The sequence below is a fragment of the Macaca mulatta genome, chromosome 8 (genome assembly GCF_049350105.2).
Source record: "Macaca mulatta isolate MMU2019108-1 chromosome 8, T2T-MMU8v2.0, whole genome shotgun sequence".
NCBI lineage: Eukaryota > Metazoa > Chordata > Mammalia > Primates > Cercopithecidae > Macaca > Macaca mulatta.
Genome location: NC_133413.1, coordinates 27,205,217 through 27,229,835, shown reverse-complemented (window position 1 = coordinate 27,229,835; position 24,619 = coordinate 27,205,217). Strand labels below are relative to the sequence as shown.

General features: G+C 41.9%; 1 protein-coding gene across 5 annotated transcripts in view; it reads right to left on the bottom strand.

The window, feature by feature from the left end:
* Positions 1–24,351, bottom strand: part of CDCA2 (cell division cycle associated 2) — a 50,524-nt gene extending 26,173 nt beyond the window's left edge. Inside the window, exons 1-9 of one of the 5 annotated variants that reach the window (XM_077943279.1) lie at positions 24,155–24,351; positions 23,729–23,846; positions 22,901–22,961; positions 22,644–22,814; positions 21,001–21,155; positions 16,883–17,033; positions 14,858–15,054; positions 13,123–13,207; positions 2,349–2,560 (exon numbers count right to left, since the gene is read on the bottom strand). In XM_077943279.1, coding sequence (XP_077799405.1) covers positions 2,349–2,560; positions 13,123–13,207; positions 14,858–15,054; positions 16,883–17,033; positions 21,001–21,155; positions 22,644–22,814; positions 22,901–22,961 — 1,032 coding nt within the window. In that variant the 5' untranslated portion in view covers positions 23,729–23,846; positions 24,155–24,351. Of the gene's footprint in view, positions 1–2,348; positions 2,561–13,122; positions 13,208–14,857; positions 15,055–16,882; positions 17,034–21,000; positions 21,156–22,643; positions 22,815–22,900; positions 22,962–23,728; positions 23,994–24,020 lie in introns of those variants that run through there. The other 4 variants (XM_077943278.1, XM_077943280.1, XM_077943277.1 and 1 more) reach the window with 4 other exon arrangements.
* Positions 24,352–24,619: the final 268 nt, after the last annotated feature.

Genomic DNA, 24,619 nt, shown 5'->3' with positions numbered 1-24,619 from the left:
GTGACTTTTTTTCCCTGATAATTTTTGATCTGTGGTTGGTTTAATCCATGGATGCAGAACCAATGGATTTGAAGGCTACATGTACCATATATGGTGTCAGATGAGGAAAACTATATAAATGATCTGAGATAGAAGAATTGCACTAAAATAAGAAAAAAGCCAACAGTTAAATGGTATAACATCGTGTTCTATCTTTTAAACATGCGAACCACACCTATTCCTGGTATTTAAATCTTTTTACGTTACTATATTCTTGAAGAAGAAACAACGAAAGAAGGTAGCAGTTGTCCCTGTGTGTTTCTCCAAATGAAGATTACAGTGTAGGCAAGTTAGGAAGGAAGGGATATTGTAAGCCCCATAGAAAAAGACAGAACAAGCCTAAACACAGGGCCCCTGGAGCTCAGCAGGAGACAGCCAGGCCTACAGACTGGATCAAAGTTCCCTCTTAATCACCACCTACTCGTCTAGCCTCAACCTAAACCTCTGACCAGTCCTTGTTATCAAGAATTCCTCATTTTCTCCTGTACATCCAATTCTAAGAACAGTACCTGCTCTAAGAAATAATCTTGCCCCAAATAAACCTCCTTCATCTGTCTCTCAAGTCAGTTCATTTTTCTGACCAGGAAAATGCACATACCAAATACTGCAAAATAAGTTAACTTATACAACAAAGCTCATGTTTACTTTTAGATTTATTTTTAACTAAAACAATCAGAAAAGTCAGCAAACAACTCACAATTTATATGCCTCCCAATTTTTGCCATCTTAGTATAAAGATCATTAGTTGTAAATGTTTTGTTTTCCTTTTTTTTTGAGACGGAGTCTCACTCTGTTGCCCAGGCTGGAGTGCAGTGGCCCAATCTTGGCTCACTGCAAGCTCTGCCTCCCAGGTTCAAGCCATTCTCCTGCCCCAGCCTCTTGAGTAGCTGGGACTACAGGCGCCTGCCACCACGCCTGGCTAATTTTTTGTATTTTTAGTAGAGACAGGGTTTCACTGTGTCAGCCAGGACGGTCTCTATCTCCTGATCTCGTGATCCACCTGCCTTGGCCTCCCAAAGTGCTGGGATTACAGGCGTGAGACACTACGTCCGGCCAGTTGTGTTTTCATATGATTCTAATGACAAAACTTAATACTTGCTGTGTCATATTGTTATAAAATAAGAGTTCCACGGATCATTCAGATGTTGTCTTTTTGAGGAGAAGATATGAACAAACAGCGCTGTGTGTATTACAGATCCAAACCAGCTTTTTTTTTTGGCCCAGACTGGTCTCAAACTCCTGGGCTCAAGCGATCCTTCAGTCTTGGCCTTCCAAAGTCAGGGGATTACAGGTGTGAGCTATTGTACCTGGCCACAAATCAGCTCTTTAACCAAAATTATTAAAGCTTTATAAATAGCAACTGACCATCAATGATCCACGTAAATAGAAGGTAATTTAGTTCCTTTTGGCTTCAGAACAGATCAGAATAGGCTTGTAGGCATACTTGTATGTTAAAATGTTTATCGTTTGAAAAAAAGATTTGTATTTCTGAGGTGCCAGACACTCGTGGTGATTTTATAGTATCCCATTTAATGCTCAAATTACTCGAAAAGTAGTTACTAACTTTACATTTTTATAGATAAGGAAACCAGGCACAGAAAGGTCAAATAATTTGCTCAGTGACTACGTTTCCAAGTCAAGATCTGAAACTTGGCATTTTGACTCCTGAGGCTATGCTCTCAACCTCTCATGGACTGACAGCCTGTCACGGATTTTAACAGCAGACTTATCTGGGTTCACTTAACAACCTACAAGCCTAAGTGTATGTCAAACAGGTCCTATACCTTTCTGGGAGCACTACTGCTGTATATATATGCCAGAACTATCAATAGAAACTACTCAATAAATGCCAGCTAGTTCCTATCAACTTCCTCTTTCCTCACATTGAGTGGGCTTAGAGAAAAAAGGATGGCTATAAGAGGTACTTTTAAGACCAAATATTTTGGGAGGAATAATCAGTTTAACAGACTGACACATTAATTATGATTAAGTAATCAATATCACTTATATAATTATATAAATCAATAATGTTAGTGCAATAAGATTATGTAAGATTATGACCCTTTATAAACTACAGTCTACTTATATTAAATTCTGCATACTATACACTATATTTAATTTTTAAAAAATAAGAACAAAAAGAAACTACACAGTGTTGTCAATAAGAAAAGATAAGGAAAAAAATTCACAATAAGACAGGTAAGACATTTTCTTTTAAACTAGTATGAAATATGACATTTCAAGGGTATTACTTTGAACGAAAATGCATTTTTATTCATTTGCTTTAGGAAATTTAACTCTCTTCTTACCTGTAAGCTCTCTAGACACATCTTAACAGAGGGTTTCTTCAGTACAGAACGAAGTACAAAGGTCTTAGGGGTGGAAAGGTCCCTCCTGCCCGCTGGAGTAGCTGGTGACCTGACATCAGGGACTGCGTCTGAGCTCACTTCTGCTGTGAACATGTCAGGCGAAACGGCATCGCTTGATCCTTTGCCCACTACACAGTCAGCAACCTTCAGTGCTTCAAGATAAACATGTAAACTTGAGAGGTGGAAGATCTCTTAAATCTGTTTGTTCTAGACCAAAAATATATTGTGTATTTGCAAAGATAATAACGTGCTATGAAGAAATTCAAACCTAATATAACCTGATTAGGCAGTAACGTCTGGGATTTCATTTGGAAAGAAAAAAGGAGGTAAAGAAGCAGCATTGGTCAGTTTTTACCTCAAATATGACTATGAAGGGTAAAGTGGGTATGGGGATTTGGCTCCCCAGGAAATCTCTGAGTCAGAGTTTGAAAGAAGGTATCATGAATCAGCTATAAGCTATTAGTGTGCTTCTACTCATGACACCTACTACTTGGACCATAAAAACTAATCTGAGCCAAGCACTGACTAATAAGCAATTTTATTGCTAGAGTCACAGGCATGTCAACATTCGAGGGTGGCAGGAACGAGAAGAGAAAGATCATCACACCAAACTACAAACACACTGCATGTGCCCCAAATAGGCATGGCTTTTCTTCCCAAATTCTTCCCACAGGAGAACGTTGCCTTATGATTAAGTGATCCATTTAAGAAATACACGATGTGGCAGGCACTCCTCTGGGTGCTGAAGAAGTAAAGACGAGCACACTCCATCAACCAGCACGGAATAAGCAGGGATTATAATATCTCACAGCAGGAAGGAGGGAGAGGGAAGGAGTGGTGGCTATGAAGAGTAACATGAGGATCCTCAGGACAGAACCGCACGCTGTGGCTTGGCTGCAGTGCTCACATGAATCCACACGTGATAAAACCACATGGACTAAACATACACAAAAGTGTGTGCATGTAAAACTGGTGAAATCTGAAAACAAGTTGGTGGATTGTAGCAATGTCCATTTCCTGGTTGTGATATTAATATATTGTAGCTATGCAACATGTCACTACTGGGGGAGACTAGGTGAAGGGAATACTGGATTTCTTTATATTATTTCTTACAACTAGATAACAAATTTAGTTATTTCAAATAAAAAGCTAAATATATATATATATATACACACACACAACAAGTAGTTAATATATGCTATTAAAGAAAATAATGTAGCAAGAGAGGAATACAGTATGATAAGCTGGAAGGAAGTGCTACTGCTTTGGGTAAACAGAGAGCTCCTGAGCAGACACCTGAATAGAACGAGGTGAACCACACACAGATTTAGGAATGGACACTATGCACACAAAGCCAAGTGCAAAGACCTGAGGTAAAGATGTACCTGGCATAGCAGAGGCCCAGCAAGGCTGCTGTGGCTGGAACAGGGGGCATGGACAAGAGAGCTGAGAAATAAGTTCAGAGCAATGGTTCAGAACCAGGCCAGGGAAGGCCTAGTAGAAATAATATGTTCTTTGGCTACTTCTCTAAGTATAACAGGAAGTTGATAAAAGATTTTGAGGAGGGCAGTGAGATACTGTGACTGACTTACATTTTAAAACCAGTGTTCTGGCTACTGTGTGAAAAACTGTAACAGGGGACTGGGGAAAGAGGGGAAGCAGGACAACTTCAGAGGACATATAAAACAATCCAGGCAGGAGATGGTGATGGCCTGGACCACACTGATAGGAATGCAAAAGGTGAGAAGGGGGTGGACATTTGACATATTTTGAAGACCCAACAGCATTTGTCAATGTGATAACAAGTTTCATTTGAAAAAGAGAGGTATCAGTTGGGTGCAGTGGCTCACACCTGTAATCCCAGCACTTTGGGAGACTGAGGTGGAATGGAAGGATCGCTTGAGCCCAGGAGTTGGCGACCAGCCTGGGCAACATAGTAGGATCCTATATCTACCAAAAAAAAAAAATTAGCTGGGCATGGTGGTGCGCACCTGTGGTCCCAGCTACTAGGAAGGCTGAGGTGGGAGGACTCCTTGAGCCCAGAAGGTTGAGGCTGCAGTGAGCCAAGATCACACCACACTGCACTCCAGCCTGGGTGACACAGCAAAGACTCTGACTTAAGAGAAAAAAAAAAGGGAAAAGAAAAAGAGAGGTATCAAGTTAAGTCCAATTTTGAGATACAGCAATGAGGTGAATGAGAGTGTCATTTACTAAGATGAAGAAAACAGAGATGAGCGGGTTCGTGAAGGAAAAAATAATCAAGACCTATTGGACTATGTTCAGTTTGAGATGTTTATTAGGCATTCAAGTGAAGGTCATGAAAGGGAGCTGGGGACTTAATTCAAGAGTTCCGGGAAAAGACCACGGGCAGCTATTTTAATTTGAAGTCAACAGCATGTGATAATGTCTGAAGTCACCTAGAAAGAGTGCACATTGGGTATCTTTTATCCAAATGCTTAGAATCAGAAGTGTTTCAGATTATAATTTTTTTTTCAGATTTTGAAATATTTGCATTCTACTTACCGGTCAAGCATCTCTAACCTGAAAACCCAGAAATGCTCTACTAACCATCTCCTTTGCGTGTCATGTCTGCACTCAAAAAGTTTCATAGTTGGCCGGGCGCGGTGGCTCACGCCTGTAATCCCAGCACTTTGGGAGGCCAAGGCGGGTGGATCACGAGGTCAGGAGATCGAGACCATCCTGGCAAACACGGTGAAACCCCGTCTCTACTAAAAATACAAAAAAAAAATTAGCTGGGCATGGTGGCGGGCGCCTGTAGTCCCAGCTTCTCGGGAGGCTGAGGCAGGAGAATGGTGTGAACCCGGGAGGCGGCGCAGCTTGCAGTGAGCAGAGATTACGCCACTGTACTCCAGCCTGGGCGACAGAGCGAGACTCTGTCTCAAAAAAAAAAAAAAAAAAAAAGTTTTATAGTTTGGATTTTTGGCTTAGGGATGCTCAACCTGTATATAGAGAAAAAAGGTCCAAGCACTGAACGCAAAGGTCGGGGGGCATTCAAATATTTGAAGGTCAGGATGGAAGAAGAGGAGCAAAGAAAATACACAAAGAGGAAATGGTCAGTGATACACGGGAAAATGAGAATGACATCCTGAAACCCAGTGAGGAAAACACTTCTCACAGGAGGGCCTGGTTATAGATGTCTATATCTGTCCATAGGGCTGCTAAGACATCAAGGAGACCAATGTGTTGAGACTGACTACCACTGGGATGGCAGCCAGGAGATGGTTGGTCAACAAGGCCTATTTGGAGCTGGATCAAGAGAGAATGGGAGGCAAGGAGACAGAGTGCGGCCTTCTCTTAAAAGTTTTGCCTAAAGGAGAGTAAAGAAATGGTGTTCTGGCTAGAAGGGAATCCTGGGGCAAAGGGAAGTTTAAGATGGGATATTTTACAGCATCTTGTAGCTGAATAAGAAAAGTTAACAATTCAGAAAAGAGAGGGGACAACTCAGACACAAAGTCCTTGGAAAGAGAAGGAGCAATGGGAATCAGTCCATAAAAAAGAGGGTGGAGGCCAGGCATGGTGGCTCATGTCTGTAATTCCAGCACTTTGGGAGGCCAAGGTGGGCAGATTACCAGAGATTAGGAGTTTGAGACCGGACTGGCCAACATGGTGAGACAGTGTCTCTACTAAAAATACAAAAATTAGCCAGGCGTGGTGGCTTGTGCCTGTAGTCCCAGCTACTCAGGAGGGCTGAGGCAAGAGAATCACTTGAACCCAGGAGGCAGAGGTTGTAGTGAGCTGAGGCCGCACCGCTGCACTCCAGCCTGAGCGACAGAGTGAGACTCCATCTCAAAAAAAAAAAAGAGGCTGGCCCTAGGTAAGAACATCGAGACCCTTTTGAAAGAGGAGCGAAGGTAGATACACACATACAGAGATGCAGGAGGGCTCAGGGGTGAGAGGCCCAAGACCTTGCTCCCAACATCTCTTATTTTCTCAATGGTACAGGAAGCAAGGAACTGCAAAAGGCTACCAGGGAACTTTCTCTCAGATCACTCATGAGTAGAGCTGCCAGATTTGGCAAATAAAGATGCAGGGGCCCAGTTAAATCTGAATTATATCTAATTCCTTACATATATGTACTTCGATATAAAACAAAAATACTGGAGTGACATGGGGGAGATAGTGGAATAAGAGTTCTGTGGCTTCATTCCTGTTCCCAGAGAAATCTAATGAGCAACTGTCTGCAGGCAAAAATAACATCCTGAATATACCAGAATTTGGGAGTGAGGTTGAGACACCTCCTTGGACCCCAGAATGGAGAAAAGCCACAAACAAGTGGTAAGAAACTGTTCTGTTTGACTGTGCTGCCCTTCTCCCAACTGGCACAGTGCCACACACAGAGAATTCCCCTGGACCCACAGTTTCTACAGTGGGAAGGGTAAGTGAGAGGCAGACATTTGGCTTCCCAACCGTTCTGGGATCCTTCACAGGCGCTGCATTCTTGTCTCGCCCCCCAGGAAACACTGGGAGTACTGGCAAGGCTGGACCACTGGGGGTCAGATAAAAACAAAGAATGAGGGATGGGGATCACAGCCACCAGAGAGCAAATTTTGGTGGTTTCCTGCATTCCAGCTAACAGAGATGCCACACCAGAGAAACCAGCCAGCGGTATTAAGCTGCAGGAAACATGGTTAGTGGTTCAAATCCCTGTCCAGCTTCCCCACACAGCCTGGGTGCTCCCATCAGGTCTTCCCCAGGTCCAGAGGCAACTGTAGGTCAGCGATTGCCCACAGAGGAAATATCTGGCCCCTAGCTGTAAAGATGTGAGCCAACTAAGTTCTGGTGCTTGCAATTAAATATTTGCATTTTTTATTTTATTTATTTATTTTTTTGAGATGAAGTCTCGCTCTGTCACACAGGCTCCAGTGCAGCGGCGCAATCTCAGCTCACTGCAACCTCCGCCTCCCAGATTCAAGCAATTCTCCTGCCTCAGCCTCCTGAGTAGCTGGTATTACAGGCAGGCGCCACCATGCCCGGCTAATTTTTGTATTTTTAGTAGAGACAGGATTTCACTATATTGGTCAGGCTGGTCTCGAACTCCTGACCTTGTGATCTGCCTGCCTCAGCCTCCCAAAGTGCTGGGATTACAGGTGTGAGCTACTACACCCGGCCTAAATATTTGCATTCTGCTTACCAGTCAAGCATCTCTAACCTGAAAATCCAGAGATGCTCCAATAACCATCTCCTTTGAGTGTCATGCTGGCACTCAAAAAGTTTCAGAGTTTGGACTTTAGCTTAAGGGGAGCAACTGTAGGTCAGCAATTACCCATGAAAGGTACATCTGGGCCTACCCAATCCTAGCAGTGGAAAGGTGATCAAACTAAGCCCTTCTGCCGTCACTAAGTGTTCCCCAAGCCAGGTGGTGTCAGTGATTACCTGTGGAAGGAGCATCTGTCCCTGATCGACCCCAGCTGCAGAGAAGTGACTCTACCAAACCTCAGTGCTCTGCTTAACCCTACCCTGGGCTGGGAGGCAAGCCGAAATCCACACACATCTGTGGAGTACAGCCTCAGGCCCTGCCCACCCTATGGGGCCAAGCAACAACCTCAAGCAGCCTCAGAGCCCATCACCTGGTTCTGCCCAACTACAGATTCTAAACAATAGTACTGACCAGCCAAGGAAGACAACCTGCAACTCTGCCAAATCACAGACAATCACAGAGCCCAGAGAGCAGCTCTACCTGACTAAGGCAGAGTCCAGCCAGTGATCTTACTAGACCGTGGAGGACAGCTAGCAATATCATTCGACTTCAGAGCACAGGAAGCAACCAGAGAACTTGACTCCAAAATACAAACGATCACAAGAAACTACTATGAATAATTAAATGCCAACAAATTGGGTAAAAGAAATGGATCATGAACAAATAGAAAATCTCAAAAGACCAATAATGAGTAAGATGACGACTGATTTAGTAATAAAAATCTCCCACCAAAAGAAAAGCCCAGGACCAGATGGCTTTATTGCTGACTTCCATCAAACATTTAAAGAACTGACAAGTTTTCCCAAACACTTAAAAAAAAAAAAAGTAGAGAAAATACTTGCAAATACTTCCTTGTCATTTTATAAGGTTAGCACTACCCTGCTACATATAAGAAAATTATACACCAATATCCCTGGTGAACAAAGATGCAAAAATCCTCCACAAAATATTAGCAAACCTAATTCAGGAACACATTAAAAGAATCATTCACCATGATCAAATTAGATTTATCCCTCGGATGCAAGGATGGTTCAACATATCCAAATCTATGTGATACATGACATAAAGATGATGAAAAATAAAAGTCATATGATCACCATTAAGAAACCATTTATGTTTCCTTAAGCAGATCATTGTGAAATTATTCATAATTATTCTTTGGCCCTCTGCCCAGAAACCTTTTTTGTATCTGACAATTGCTGAGATTTGGGGAAAGGAGCAAATCATAATAGAAATTAGTAATCCCCTCCATGAATTACGATTATAGTCTCAAATAAGCTACTGTAAGGCATTCGTGGTGCTCTGAGCAGTGTTTTGTGTGTGTGTTTTAAACTGGTAGGAAACTGCATGCATATTTATAAAAATAAAAAACTGGAAGAAATGAAAAAATATATATCAGAAATAGCCTGGCTTCAAATTTTAAGCACGCACAAATTCTGTCTCTGGGTATTATGAAGCTCTTATGTGAAACATGTTTCTTTGTAATGAAAACCACGTTAGAGATGTTTAGTAATCATATTCTGTTACTGGTACCAAGACTACTAAGGAAATGCCTTTGTACTTTAGGGAAGTACTTTTGGCATTTTATTATATAGACAGGAAAACTGAGATGTAGCCCCTCTCCTGGAAGGGCTGATTTTGAATAACTGCTCATATGATGTAAATGTACTGATTACTGCCTATTTTAATAAACACTCTTGGAAAATGAAAACAAAGATTAAAAACCATATGATCACCTCAATAGATAGAGAAAAAGCATTTGACAAAATTGAACACAGTATCACAATAAAAATTCTCAGATTAGGAACAGAATGTTCTTCAACACAGTAAAGGTCATACGTGACAAACCTGTCGCTAACATCATTCTCGTCAATGAAAAGCGTCCATTAATGGGTGAATGGACAAAGAAAACATTGTATATACACACAGCAGAATACTATTTAACCCTAAAAGCGAGGAGACTCTCATTTGCAACAACATGGATGAATCTGGAAGAGATTTTGCTAAGTGAAACAAGCCAGGCACAAAAGACAAAAACCACATGATTTCATGTATATGAGGAATCTAACAAAGTTGAATTTATAGAAGTAAAGAGTTGAATAGTGGTTACCAGAGGCTGTAGAAGTGGTGAGGAAGGAAATGGGGAGTTGTTGATCAAAGAATACAAGGTCTCAGATAGACAAGTGGAATCAGTTTTGAGATCTATTACACAACAATGTCTATAGTCAATATTAGTGTATTATATATTTCCAAATAACTAAGAGAATAATTTTTAAATGTCTCACCATAAAAAAAAAAAAAAGACAGGTAAGTGAAGTGAGGGACATGTTAATTAGCCTGATTTAATCATGCCACATTGTATAAATATATCAAAATATCATATTGTTCCCCATAAATATGTACAGTTATGGCTTGTCATTCAAAAATAATAGTAATACATTTAAGAAAAACAAAACAATTACATGACACATACACTATAAAATTATCTGTTGAAAACATAAATTATATGTATCTAAATTTTAAAAAGAAATAAAGGAAGGAGTGTTGGATATTTTAAGAGAAAAATAAGGTGTGAAAGTGTGTGGATTGATTAAGAAACAGCACAGATGGGCTGGGAGCGGTGGCTCACACCTGTAATCCCACCCCTTTGGGAGGCCAAGGCGGGCAGATCACCTGTGATCAGGAGTTCAAGATCAGCCTGGCCAACATGGTGAAATCCCATTTCTACAATAATACAAAAATTAGCCGGGCATGGTGGCGAGTGCCTGTAATCCCAGCTACTCGGGAGGCTGAGGTAGGAGAATGGCTTGAACCCAGGAAGTGGAGGTTACAGTGAGTTGAGACCGCGCCACTGCACTCCAGCCTGGGTGACACAGCAAGACTCCATCTCAAAAAAAAAAAAAAAAAGAAAAAAAGAAAAAAAAAGAAACAGCACAGAGCCATTTGAGGTTAAAAAAAAAAAAAATTGAGGCTATCAGCATACCAAATATTAGCAGCTCTGGGGCAGGTGCAGAGAAGGCAGGCAGAGTCACTGAGTTGGATTTCTGGCTACATAGGTAAAACAGAGGAAGCAGACGGGGTAAAGGAGATCGGAGGTGCCATGCAGGTCTCCCTAAGCTCCCCCTTAACAAGGGACATTTGATTCCATCTTAGAACATCTTTTTATTCTTCCTGAAGGTGCACTGTCTGGGGTGCCACCAAAAAACAACAGAGTTTAAAATACAGAAATCAACACCAGACTCCTTTCATCAAGGCCCCATCTACTATGGTAGATCTAGTCTTCCCTGTCTAATTACAGTATTTCCGAGCACGGCTTCATGGCACGCCTAAATAAAATTTTGGCCTGTGTGATTTCAACATTTCACATTGTAGAGTGAGGTGTTTAGTACGATGACAACTGTTAATCACCACACTTCATACAATCTATAATCACTGTCACAGAGAATCTGTCACTCCTACGCAAAGTCCCATAAGAGCAAAGCAAAAAGAATTGTTAAGAAACCATTGGGCCGGGCACAGTGGCTCATGCCTGTAATCCCAGCACTTTGGGAGGCCAAGACGTGGATCATGAGGTCAGCAGTTCAAGACCAGCCTGGCCAAGATGGTGAAACCCCGTTTCAACTGAAAACACAAAAAAATTAGCTGGGCATGGTGGCAGGTGCCTGTAATTCTAGCTACTCAGGAGGCTGAAGCAGAGAATTGCTTGAACCCAGGAGGCAGAGGTTGCAGTGAGACGAGATTGCGCCATTGCACTCCAGCCTGGGCAACAGAGCGAGAGTCCATCTCAAAAATAAGAAGAAGAAAAAAAGAAACTGTTGAAGGCAAGAACACCTTATTCTATTGTGGTAACAAACTCACAACCTTGCCCTATGCAGGGGGACCATGCAGGCGCACATCCACCTATTTATCTTATGATTAAAATTCAAAGTCAGAGTAGATGCTCACTACAAAATTGCTAAAGAAGTTCTTTTTCAGGTTGAAGGAAAATAAGACAGAGAAACTCAGATCTTTAGGAAAAAATGAAGAACATAAGAAATGGTGTATCTGGGTAAATATAAAAGACTATTTTTCCCCTCTTAACCTATTTAAAGCACATACAACTGTTTTGGCTGGGCACAGTGGCTCACGCCTGTAATCCCAGGACTTTAGGAGGCCAAGACAGGTGGATTGCTGAAGGCAAGGAGTTGAAGCCCAGCCTGGCCAATATGGCAAAACCCCATCTCTACTAAAAACATAAAAATTAGCTGGGCACGGTGGTGTACACCTGTAATCCCAGCTACTCAGGAGGCTAAAACACAAGAATGGCTTGAACCTGGAAGGGGGAGGTTGCAATGAGCCGCGACTGCACCACTGCCCTCCAGCCTGGGCAAGAGAGTAAGAAACTGCCTTAAAAAAAAAGAAAAAAAAAGCACATATAACTGTTTAATCCAAAAACAACATCTTGTGGGGCTTATAATGAAATAAATGTATATCTGTAAAGGATCATAAAAGCCATGGCTGGAAAGGAGAGGAAATTGATCTGCAGAGTTTGTAGTTTCTGTATTTTATGTGATACTGTATAATATCAATTAAACAGACTATGAAAGATTACAGAGCAATAATTAGGAATAGAAAACATATGATAAAATGACAGATGTGAATAAAACCACGTTAAGTAATTACCTGAAGTTAATAGATGAAATATTCCAATTACAATAAATTATCAGAATGGATTAAAAAAACACAAGATCCAATTATATGCCCATAAGAGTTTTACTTTAAAGATCTAAGTAGAAAAAAAAATCAAGCGGCCGGGTGCGGTGGCTCAAGCCTGTAATCCCAGCACTTTGGGAGGCTGAGACAGGCGGATCATGAGGTCAGGAGATCGAGACCATCCTGGCTAACACGGTGAAACCCGTCTCTACTAAAAAATACAAAAAAACTAGCTGGGCGAGGTGGCGGGCGCCTGTAGTCCCAGCTACTCGGGAGGCTGAGGCAGGAGAATGGCGTGAACCCAGGAGGCGGAGCTTGCAGTGAGCTGAGATCCGGCCACTGTACTCCAGCCTGGGCGGCAGAGCGAGACTCCATCTCAAAAAAAAAAAAAAGTCAAGCTAAACCCTTGCTAGTAATGTTCACTTCACTCAGTACAAGCATACTGATTTTGAGAAAGAATGATTTTTACATTCTGGTAAAACTCTTTTTACATGTTTAAAAACAAATAAAATTATTACAAGTAGGGTTTCTCTAACAAAGAATACTTGTTAATATGTTCATAGGTGCTACCTCTTTATACTAAATTCCATGAGTTTGGAAATACTTCACTAATTCTTATTGAAGGTAGCTTAAAAAAGAGAATATCTCTCATATAAAAAGAATTCGGAAGCATCTCTACTAGGCCATGAGCTCCTAAAAAGTAGGAAGCAATTTCATTTCCCCCAAATTTTAGCAAACAGGTACACTAATCATAAATGTCTATGAATCGGGAAACTGGCCATGTACTAAGAAAAGATTACTTACCATTTGAAGTCTCTGTGAGCTCTGAAAGGGGAAGAGACTCTTCAACTAAAACTCCAGACTGTATTGAACCACATTTAGACGATTTCTTGGGGAAAAATGGAAAGAGTATTACATTTTATTAATTACAGTACTACTAATGTCTTTTTAAAGATTTGAGTAAACATTATGGATTACCTGGAAATCTGATGTTCAATCAGTCACCTTCATTATCTCATAAACTCAAAGTGTACAGGATCTAACAATGAAGTATCCATACTAACTGCATCCTAAACATCTGACAAATCAACTTTTAATTCCCCAGGAAAAGTTTAAAGGACATATTTTTGTTGTTATAGCCTAGAGAGTTGTATCATCTGCAATTGTTTAGAGAAAATTCTCAAAATAAAGTTTATATAATTATCAAATGCCAAATGAAATCAATAACTGGGATATGAAAAACATTAAAGGCTAGGATAGAAAACACAGCCACATTAATTCAGAAATAATATCTGAATCATGATGTATGTTCAAACAATTAATCAAAGTTCTGATAACAAACAATTACTCTTGCTTCTGTTCGGTGGGGATTTCATAACAACCTGAACAGGGTGGAGGGAGCCGAGATTACAGGTGACTGAAATACAAAGGAAACCCACTGGAGCCTGAAGAATCTCTAATAACTATCAAATCTTTGTTCTGCCAGTCCATGTAAAACGAATAGGACGAGCACTGGATCTAAGTGATAGAGAAGGTGCAGAAAGAGTTCCAACTGTAATGGTGTTAGGTGTCTCCTCTCACAAAGGACATGAGGAGCTAGTGTGTCAAACCAGAACTAGGAGCATGAAGCAAGAAAAGCCCGTCAGGAAAGACGAGCTCCCTGTTCACATGTGCACACAGGTCAGCTGATCTTCAGTAGTATTCCTTTTCTCCTAATATCACCTTTTGATCGTCTTGACAGGGTTTAGGTAGTTGTAAGCCACAAAAATCCCTACAGCTACTTGAAAGAAGTGAGCAGAGCAAAGGAGAAATTGCTGAATGGCACCCTGATTTCCATCAGAAGGAAAGCAGTCAGGGGCAGGCATAAGTGCAAGACTCCCAGGCCTGTGGAGTACACCCCACATAGAAGGCATCTGCTTATACCCTGCTCCCCAGTAGAAAAAATACTGCCTGAGGGCAGGACTGTAACTTCCTCCCTTCTTAGAGTATCACCCTCTAGAATACCTCACACACAGAAGACCCCAGGGCTTATTCTCTTTGTAAGGTTAGTAGTCAAAAGTGAGATCGCTATCCAAACTGTCTCTAATAAGCGATAAATACCAACAACCACGAAATTAACGGGTAGGACACACACACACACACACACACACCCAGCTACCAAAGGACACACACACACACACACACACACACACCCAGCTACCACAGGACGGACACACACACACACACACACACCCAGCTACCACAGGACGGACACACACACACACACACACACACACACACACACACACACACACACACACCCAGCTACCACAGGACGGACACACACACACACACACACACCCAGCTACCACAGGACGGACACACACACACACACACACACACACACACACACACACACACACACACACACACACACACACACACATCCAGTACAGGGCAGAACAAGGTACTAAAATTGAAGAATGGCACTGACAGCGTTAAAACTGCCTATGGAGAAAACCAAAACTTCATTTTCCTATGCGTAAAGTAAGTGAATTACCTCAGAAAGATCTGCAGAAGTTTCAACTGCACATGCTCTGTCTGTATCAATACTGAGTATCTGGAGACCAGTTACTTTTCCTTTAGCATCTGTTAGATTTTCATCAGAGTCTCTCTGATAGGATATTCTCCGACGTTTGGAGGACAACACTGCAGGGAACCCAGACTGCTGGCACACGTTGAGGCCTTCCTTTCTGGCTATAAACACAAAACAAAAACAAAACAACACAGGCATAAATGTTTTCATATATATAATATATATATTTCTTTCTTTTTTTTTTTTTTTTTTTGAGACGGAGTTTCACTCTTGTCACCCAGGCTGGATCAGCTCACTGCAACCTCCACCTCCTGGGTTCAAGTGATTCTCTTGCCTCTGTCTCCTGAGTAGCTGGGATTACAGGCTCACGCCACCACGCCCGGCTAATCTTTGTATATTTAGTACAGACGGGGTTTCACCACGTTGGTCAGGCTGGTCTGAACTCCTGACCTCAGGTGATCCACCCACTTCAGCCTCCCAAAGTGCTGGGATTACAGGCATGAGCCACCATGCCCGGCTATTGTGCATCATAATAATTTTAGTAAAATCTAGTGCTTGAGTCTAAATTATCAATGAAAAGAAAAATCTAGCACACTTTTTTATTCCAAAACAATAAATCTAACTGAAAGGAAAGAAAACATGCCTATTGAAAAGATAAGATATACTAAAATACTTTCACATGTCTAATATGGTACCTTACGCTTTTTAAATGTATGACGACACCTGTTATTTTAAAAGATGTGGTTATGTTCCAATACTCTGTATGACTTTATGAAACAGACAATCACAATGTGCCTCAGTTTTTTCTAGCTTAAAAAAAAGGAATTGTCTGCAGAATTATAATGATGTAAATAAATTTTTAAGACCCAGGAAAAAACTGAAACAATAAGTGAGTCACAAACTACAAATATAAATCGGTACATCTGAACGGGTCACGCACTCTAGAGACAGATGAGGGGGACTTGTCTTGGGCTAACAGAGCAATCCTCATGGGTGGTGTTGAAATTGCACTTAAAGATGGTTCAAGAATTCAAAACAAACTCATTTGGAACCTTAGCGTGTAAAGTACCAGAGAATGGTTATAATGATTACAGTAAGACCAAGATTTTGTCACATTCTGGTGTCTGAAATGCTTGGTGATTGGAGAGAAAAAAAAAAAAACCTGAAAAAACAACCAAATAAATTACAATCTAAGAGTTAAAGAACATAGCAGATTATCAGATTGGATATACTTGTGTGTGTGGTTTTTTTTTGTTGTTTTTTGTTTTTTTTGAAAGTGAGTCTCACTTCTTTGCCCAGGCTAGAGTGCAATGGCACGATCTGGGATCACCGCAACCTCTACCTCCCGGGTTCAAGCAATTCTCCTGCCTCAGCCTCCCCAGTAGCCGGGATTACAGGCATGTGCCACCACGCCTGCTTAATTTTTGTATTTTTAGTCGAGACAGGGTTTCACCATGTTGGCCAGGCTGGTCTCGAATTCCTGACCCCAAGTGATCCTCCCTCCTCAGCCTCCCAAAGTGCTGGAATTACAGGCATAAGCCACTGCGCCTGGCTGGATATATTTGCTTTTAACATCAAGGTTGGGTGTTTGGTACTCATATAAAATTTATATGAATTTATTTCATGTATTAAATGCTTGCCAAGCTTAATAATAATCCTGTAAAAATCAAGATTTGTAAACTCAAAATTGCCAAAAGCTCTATAGTAAAGGTGAAATGAGCTAATTATCTCTGACATTTTAAAACTTAAAATTTAATTGCAACCATGTGGAAATGTAGGATTAGGAATGCCTGATGCCAGATTTTTTTTTCCAAGAGAAACCAGAAATCCATATTTTTGTGTGAAATGCCCCAAATTTTTAATGTTAGTCTCATTTCATAAATATAACTGTGTTCTGAAAAGAATGGTTTCACACTAAATAATTTCATATCTCAGAAGCTTGTCTTTATAAATACTGAAGTCAAAACTGAACGAATTATCTCTACTCACTCAAGTCTGTCATCTCGGACTCTCTTCCTGCCTCTGAGAATTCTGGACAGTCGGTCATTTTCTCGTTTTCCTTTATGGAGTGAAAAGCTGACTGGAAGGCCGATATTCGCTCTCTTAAAGAGTTAACATTTCGATACAGTGCAGGGCTGCCCTGTGAAAGTACAAAATATATAACAAGTATTATAATCAATTCATACTTTCTATATTCTAGGCCTACAGCCTTTGAATCCAAAATTAAATACAGTACACATACGCTTTTTGAAGATCAGAGGTAAGGAGTTAGTGTGGCAGAGCTCCTTTACCCTGGAATTACACATTTTCAGTTTGAATAAAGAAGTTTAGCACAAAAATGTTGAGAGGCCAGCCTAAGAGCAGATGGAGGGTGCCAAGAAAACATTGCGCTCTGGGATGGTGCAACAAAAAGGGACAGGAGGAACCTGTTTGTAATTTTTACCAAGTGTTGTGCTGGATGTATCCAAAGGAAGCCATCTGCATGGTGCCTGTGTCACAGGTAAGTCTCAGCATACCTACTTCAGTCCAAGCTCTTTCTACTCAGCACCGCTCTACACATGCCCTCCAGCCCAGGGGCCAGAACGAGATACAGAAGTTCCATACATACTCAGATACCACATTTGCCTTGCTCTCTTTTTTGGCTCTTCCCAGTTAATTTTCCTGATTGTATGGGAACTGGAGGATATTTACTTTGTAGGGTTGAAAGCCAGCCATTCTCTTAAAATACAAAGTTAGACGGTATAAGCACAGAAGCTCTATGGAAACCCCGTTAGCAGGGTTCTAGCCAGAGACTGATAAAATGAAATCTATACTAGTAGGGATAGAAGTGCCAGATAAAGGCAAGTAATATAAAAATTGAGAGTTCCGTTTACATAAAAAATAAATTACAAATGAAGTTCTCTCTCTAAATTTTTTTTTTTATTACTTGCACTACTAACATTTCCACTGACACAAAGTTTGTGGCAATTTTTAAAAATTATACTAATGGGCAAAAAGTGAAGTAAAAATTACCTCCCTTTAAGATATCATACACAGTAGGCCGGGCATGGTGGCTCATGCATGTAATCCCAGCATTTTGGGAGGCCAAGGTGGGAGGATCACTTGAGGTCAGGAGTTCGAGACCAGTCTGGCTAACATGGTGAAACCCCGTCTCTACTAAAAATACAAAAATTAACCAGGCATGGTGGTGCGTGCCTGTAATCCCAGCTATGTGGGAGGCTGAGGTGGAAGAATCACTTGAACCTGGGAGGTAGAGGTTGCAATGAGTCGAGATCACGCCACTGTACTTCAGGCTGGGCAACAGAATAAAACTTGGTCTCAGAAAAAATATATATATCATAGAGAGAAAAAGCAGTTCATATTGTGAAGCCAGGTTTGATGGTGATCTGTTCACACATTTGATTCTCTTCCTGGTTAAGTATAAAGCAAATTCTCTATTATATAGTAAGAAAACATTTTACATTGAAATATGCTTGATGACATAAACGTTCATGACATAAACAGCAATAATATTCATAAAAGGCTTGTGCTCAACTCATCTAATAGAACAATAGGGAAAAGATGATCTCAAATTCATACAGTTTACTTTGAACATGCTTTTTCTATACTCATATTTGAACATGGTAGGGGCAGGTTTAATATCCTAGGAACATGCAGCACCTTTGAAATGCTACTTTAAAAAAAATGGTAAGTGTCTCTAGTCAAAATAGTTTTTTCTCTATATTCTACTGGAGAAGGAGAACAATGTTTACATATAAAGCAAATGAAACATTTAAAATGCACTGCTTTTTTGAGGTTTTTGTCTTAGGAATTGTGTCGGTTAGTCAACAACCTTCCTTCCATGTACCACAAACTGTTTGAGGGGGTTGGGATCTAGGGAAAATTACTTCATTTTTTTTTGAGACAGGGTCTTGCTCCATCAGCCAGGCTGGAGTGCAGTGGCACAATCACAGCTCAATGCAGCCTTGGTGTCTTGGGCTCAAACGATCCTCCAACTTCAGCCTCTCAAATAGCTTGGACCACAGGCATGTGCCACCACATCCAGCTAATTAAAAATTTTTTTTTGTAGAGACAGAGTTTTGTCATATTGCCCAGGCTGGTCTCAAACTCCTGGCTTCAAATGATCCTCCCTCCTTTGCTTCTCAAAGTGCTGGGATTACAGTGTGAGCCACCATATCCGGCCAGGGAAATTACTGTCTAGAGTGAAATTCTGAAAACATATAAATGTAGTTACAGGTACAAGAGGTGCTATTGAGAAGAAAAATCAGTAATGTGGCTGAGTCCCTAAAAGTGCTGGTTTAGCTAGAATCAGGACAGACCTCTATCTTTAGTAAAATCTGAGTTGAAGGCAAAACAATGAGAAAGTGGTCTAAGGGAAGTTGTCACAGGAGGGAGGTACTCTCCAAGAACAAGGGCCAAGGCCCCAAGTGGAAACAGAATGGGGCAGAAAGGCCAGCATGCCCTTTGAGTGGAAGGAGATGGGGAGAGACCAGAGTGGGCATACAAAGGCATCAGGAAGGGGTATGGGTTTAATTCAAGGGATCGCAAGAGGCCATGGGAAGACTTTGAGCAGCTGGGTGAATGATTCGGTTTCTACTTTAAATTAGTACCTCTCCTTAACTGCTCTGTGGGATAGCCAATGGATTAGGGAGAACATGTGAGGCTGCTGCCAGCACGACACACGTACTACATTAAGGTCCTTTTTTTTTTTTAAATCAGAGAAGGAGTACACTTTAAATTAATGATACAAAGTCTATGGTAAATACATAAACCAGGAACAGTCATTCATTATCACTATCAAGTATTATGTATTGTAGATAACCTTTTGTAGATAACTGGCAGCAGTGTAGAACTCTTTGCACCAGCATCACCACAAACACGTGAGCAATGCATTGTTTTACGATGTTACGTAAGCCACATCACCAGGCCTTAGAAATTTTTCAGCTCCATTATTATCTTATGAGACCACCATTGTATATTTAGTCCTTCATTGAGCAACATGTCACTATGTAACACAAGACTGTATCTGACTTTTTAGGGGCAGGTATTATTTAAATAAAAATTTGAAAAAATAGTTAAATACACCCCCATCAGCAGGTAAATAAGCTGCTCCTCTCCACAAGGCTGTCCTAAATACATTTTGTCCCTGGAGACCCTTGCCCCTATACATCAACACACAGTAGTCATGAAAAAATTAGAAACTTAGAGATAAGCTCTTAAAAAGCTAATAGTGCCTCACCTCATAGAAAACTAGATCTTAACTAGAAAAAAAAATTGTGAAATAAAATAGAAAGCTCCTCTAGAAAGCTATTTCTATCCAGGGTCTCACAACTCTTAAAATACCCTTGTTTGGGTTAGGCACTGTGGCACACACCTGTAACCCCAGCACTTTGATAGCGAGTGCTTAAGGTCAGGAGTTCAAAACAAGCCTGGGCAACACAGTGAGGCCCCATCTCTACAAAAAAAATTTTTTTAAATTAGTCCATTGCTGTGGCACATGCCTATAGTTCCAGCTACTTGGAAAGCTAAAGTGGGAGGATTCCTTAAGCCCAGGAGCTCATTGCTACAGGGAGCTATGATTGTACCACTGCACTCTAGCCTGGGCGACTGAGATCGTCTCTAAAACAAAACAAAGAAAAATTACCCATGGTCAACAGCATCATTTATGCATTGTTTTTTTTTTTTTTTTTTGAGACAGTCTCACTCTGTCGCCCAGACTGAAATACAGTGGCATAATCTTGGCTCAGTGCAACCTCTGCCTCCCAGGTTCAAGCAATTCTCGTGCCTCAGCCTCCTGAGTAGCTGGAATTACAGGCACCTGCCACCACACCCGGCTAATTTTCGTATTTTTAGTAGAGATGGGGTTTCACCATGTTGGCCAGGCTGGTCTCGAACTCCTGACCTCAAGTTATCTGCCTCCCTCCGCCTCCCAAGAGTACTGGGATTATAGGCGTGAGCCACCGCGGCCAGCCGCTAACTGCATGTTCTCTAAAACACAGAGAAAATCTCTCTCCAGGTTTGAAACAGAGCAGATGCACTAGAAGGTGTAAAGACAGCACAAAAGCTTCATAACAGAATTCACAACAGAACTCAGAAGAAAATCATACCTGGGAAGGAGAATCTTGTGCCAAAGGAGATTTCCTAGCATTCTTTATATTTTGCTGCCGAGCGATGAAACGAATCAGATGGTTTGTTTCAGGAGAGCCCCGAGCACCGACTGCAGAACGTCGTCTGGACTTTTTAAGGTAGGATGATGACTTTCCTGTAATGAAACTCTCTTACAAATTGGAACAAAACAAGGCAATCATCAGTAACCACGTCCAATACGTGTGATGTACCAGCCTGAGAGAGAAAACATGATAAACGTGTGCTACAGAAAGCTCAGTAGAGAGTTACTGGCAGAGTCGTTCATACACAGTCAGTGGAAGAGGAATCTGTTTTGTCTGCTGACTTAGTCCATGCTTCTAAAACAGTGCCTGGTACATAGAACAGTTATTAAAAGTTGTGGAATAAATACATGAACACGTTTTAAGTTTTCATTTTCGTTTCATATTTCCTACACACAGATGGCTTTTGCTTTTGACTCAGGATTTTTCTTTTTCTAAATAAGTCAGTTTTATCCCCAACAACTGAAAGGTAAGATCTCCACCTAGGTACATGCAGTCTCAGGTTCTTAATTCTTCAAGATGATTGGTTTCTTTCTGATACCTACCATTGGTACTATCCTGAATTTTGGACATATGCCTAAGCACACAAAATGAATCCGGCTTTTTAAAAGTCTAAGAGTCATGTTCTTGAGAATGCAAGTTAGGGTGGCATGCCACTTGTACCTTGTCTTATGTATTACCTGGTCTAGTGCCCTGTGATGTTCAAGACTTCCATTATCCTCCAACTCTAAAACCTATTCTCTGATCCAATTCCATTCTCATATAGTATTTCCTTCTTTTCCATCTAAGTCAGACTTCACTGGTAAACTTCATTTCTACTGCTTGAAGGACATTAGCTGGAATCAATCTTCTGTTTTTTTTTTTTTTTTTGAGACAGAGTTTCACTCTTGTTGCCCAGGCTGGAGTGCAATGGTGCGATCTCAGCGCACAGTAACCTCCGCCTCCCAGGTTCAAGCGATTCTCCTGCCTCAAACTCCTGAGTAGCTGGGAATACAGGCATGCGCCACCACGCCCGACTAATTTTGTATTTTTAGTAGAGACAAGATTTCTCTATGTTGGTCAGGCTGGTCTTGAACTCTTGACCTCTGGTTATCTGCCTGCCTCGGCCTCCCAAAGTGCTGGGATTACAAGCATGAGCCACTGTGCCCAGCCCTGTTTGTGATTTTTAAAGGAGGTACATCCTGATCTTTCAGTATTATATTTTCTTAATTGCTCTTAAACTTTCTCTTATTTTTGCCATAAATGAAAACAAAATGTAGTATTACTATTCATATCAAACACCCTCCTGCATCCCATGTGACAGGTCAAAAAGTGACTCACACACATTTTTTTCTAGTACTGGCATTAAGCACGACTCTGACTTCAGAACATTATCATGCTGGGTGCCTTGCAATTCTGTGATCCCTGCTATGCTAAATGAGCCATGCACGAGCACAGAAGTCTCCCTGAAGAAGCGAGTGTGCAGAGTAGGCAATTTAGGACCTAAAATAATATGACAGTACATATAAACAAATAAAGCTGAATTACATTAAAGTTATGTTTAAACTTGAAAAGCATTACAAGAGAATGACAACTTTTCTTACCTGTAGAGTTCCTAACAAAGCTTTCAGGTGTAATTCCCAATTGCTCTACGGTTACTGTGGAAAAGTTCAAAGGGGATTTAAAAGTATCTGGTGTGCAAGGATTAGGAGGTAATTCGGCATGCTTCTGAGGAGTCATAATCTTCCCAGTTCCCAAAATGAAAGACGCATTTCCTGAAACGCACGACATATTGTAGGGGTGAGGACAACTCTCTGTCTAAACCTTTAACTTCCCAAGGAGGCAGCAGATCATCACATACCAGCATTATTCATTGCAGACTCCTTGGTTTCAGGGGGCTTGTCTTTTGAATTGGCATCCATCTAAGAGGTGAAGAGAAACAATGAAAAATAACCCCACCAGCAAGATGAATGTGATTTGATCACAAACCTCATTCAAGACTGAATTGTAATACAGTCCATACTGGCATAGAAACACACGTCGCAGGTTCCATTTTTTATTTTAATTTCTGTGGGTATACAGTAGATGTATATATTTATGGGGTACGTGAAATATTTTGATACACGCATGCAAGTCGTAATAATCAAATCAAAGTAAATGAGGTAGCCATCATCTCAAATATTTATCCTTTTTGTTAAAAACAATCCAATTACACTTTGTTATTTTTAAATGCACAATTAAATTATGGACCGTCACCCTGTTGTGCTAGCAAATACTAGATCTTATTCATTCTATGTTTTTGTACCTGTTAACCAACTCCACTTCCCTCCCACTCAGCCCCAATACCCTTCCCAGCCTGTGCTAACCATTCTTCTACTCAAAGCGCGTACTTTTAAGGCCAAATTAAACAGAAAGAAATGGAGGAAACTGCTGTTCAGGCACCAAAGCAGACCCCAAAGGATAAGCCATGGCTTTTCAACCGAAGTGAAGACCTGAATCATAAGGGTACCCGTCTCAAGACGCAGCTCCGTCCATTTCCAGAAATTGTCTCAGCAGGTCCGGATGCACCCCTGGTCACCCAGAGCAGCTCCTGAGAGGAGTACTAACTCTGTGCTGCAGGGTAAGCCGAACAAACGCCATAAAAACGCCCCGGAGAAGCAGCCCCATGGCAGGGTGGCTGCAATCCTACCTCTCACGCCGCACCTGAAGGCCCGCCAGGCAGATAGGCTTAATCTCAGAGCCCCGAGGCAGGCGAGCTTCGCGTAGGTCGCTGCTTCCAGACCCCGGCTCCTCTGTCCGGAAGGGCTCTGCTGGCAAAGCACCCGTAGCCGGGAACCGCTCTCCGAACAAGGAGTCCAGGGTCCCTGAGGCCGACTCGGACTCACACCCCGCGCAGTCCCTGTCTTTCGCTCCGCCCGGCCGCCTCCTCCGCCCGCCGCCCGATTCAAATTCCCGGCCCCGCCCCTCGATGCCGAACTTACTCTACGAATCACTCCGCTACCGCCCCTTTCTCTGGTCTGCGCACACTCCGAGCCCTCCCAGTGACTTCCTGGGCTCGGAGTGGGGCCACCGCGAGCTGCAGTCAACCCGCCGACCACAGACACCTACTACTGACCTGTGACCGCGGGGACTACTTTCCAGGAGAGTCTCGCGGAGTAACGCTTCTGTTAGCGCTTTAACTCCGCCTCCCACCTTTCTATTGGATGCTGCAAACTTCGAAAAGACTCATTCAACCAATCCTAACAGAGCGAAGAGCTGGCTCTTACCCAATCACTCCGTCCCTACCGCAGCCGTTTCCTCGCTGGGCCGGCTTGTGGGCGGGGCTAACGCAGGAGGAGGGGCTGACTGGTGCTTGGGTCCCTTTCAGCGCTCCACCTCCTTTCCGTAGACCCCGCCCTCGTATGCAGATGAGCGCTACCTAGACTTGAGTGTGCGCCTGCTCAGTAACGCTGTAAGTCGCCGTCCGGCTCCAGGAGCCTCTCTGATTGGCTGATGCCCCTTCCCGTCTACTAGCCTTCAGCGTCTCTTCCCTCCCTCCATCCCGGCTAGGTTAGCCAGGGCCCGCCCGATACTGGGTGCT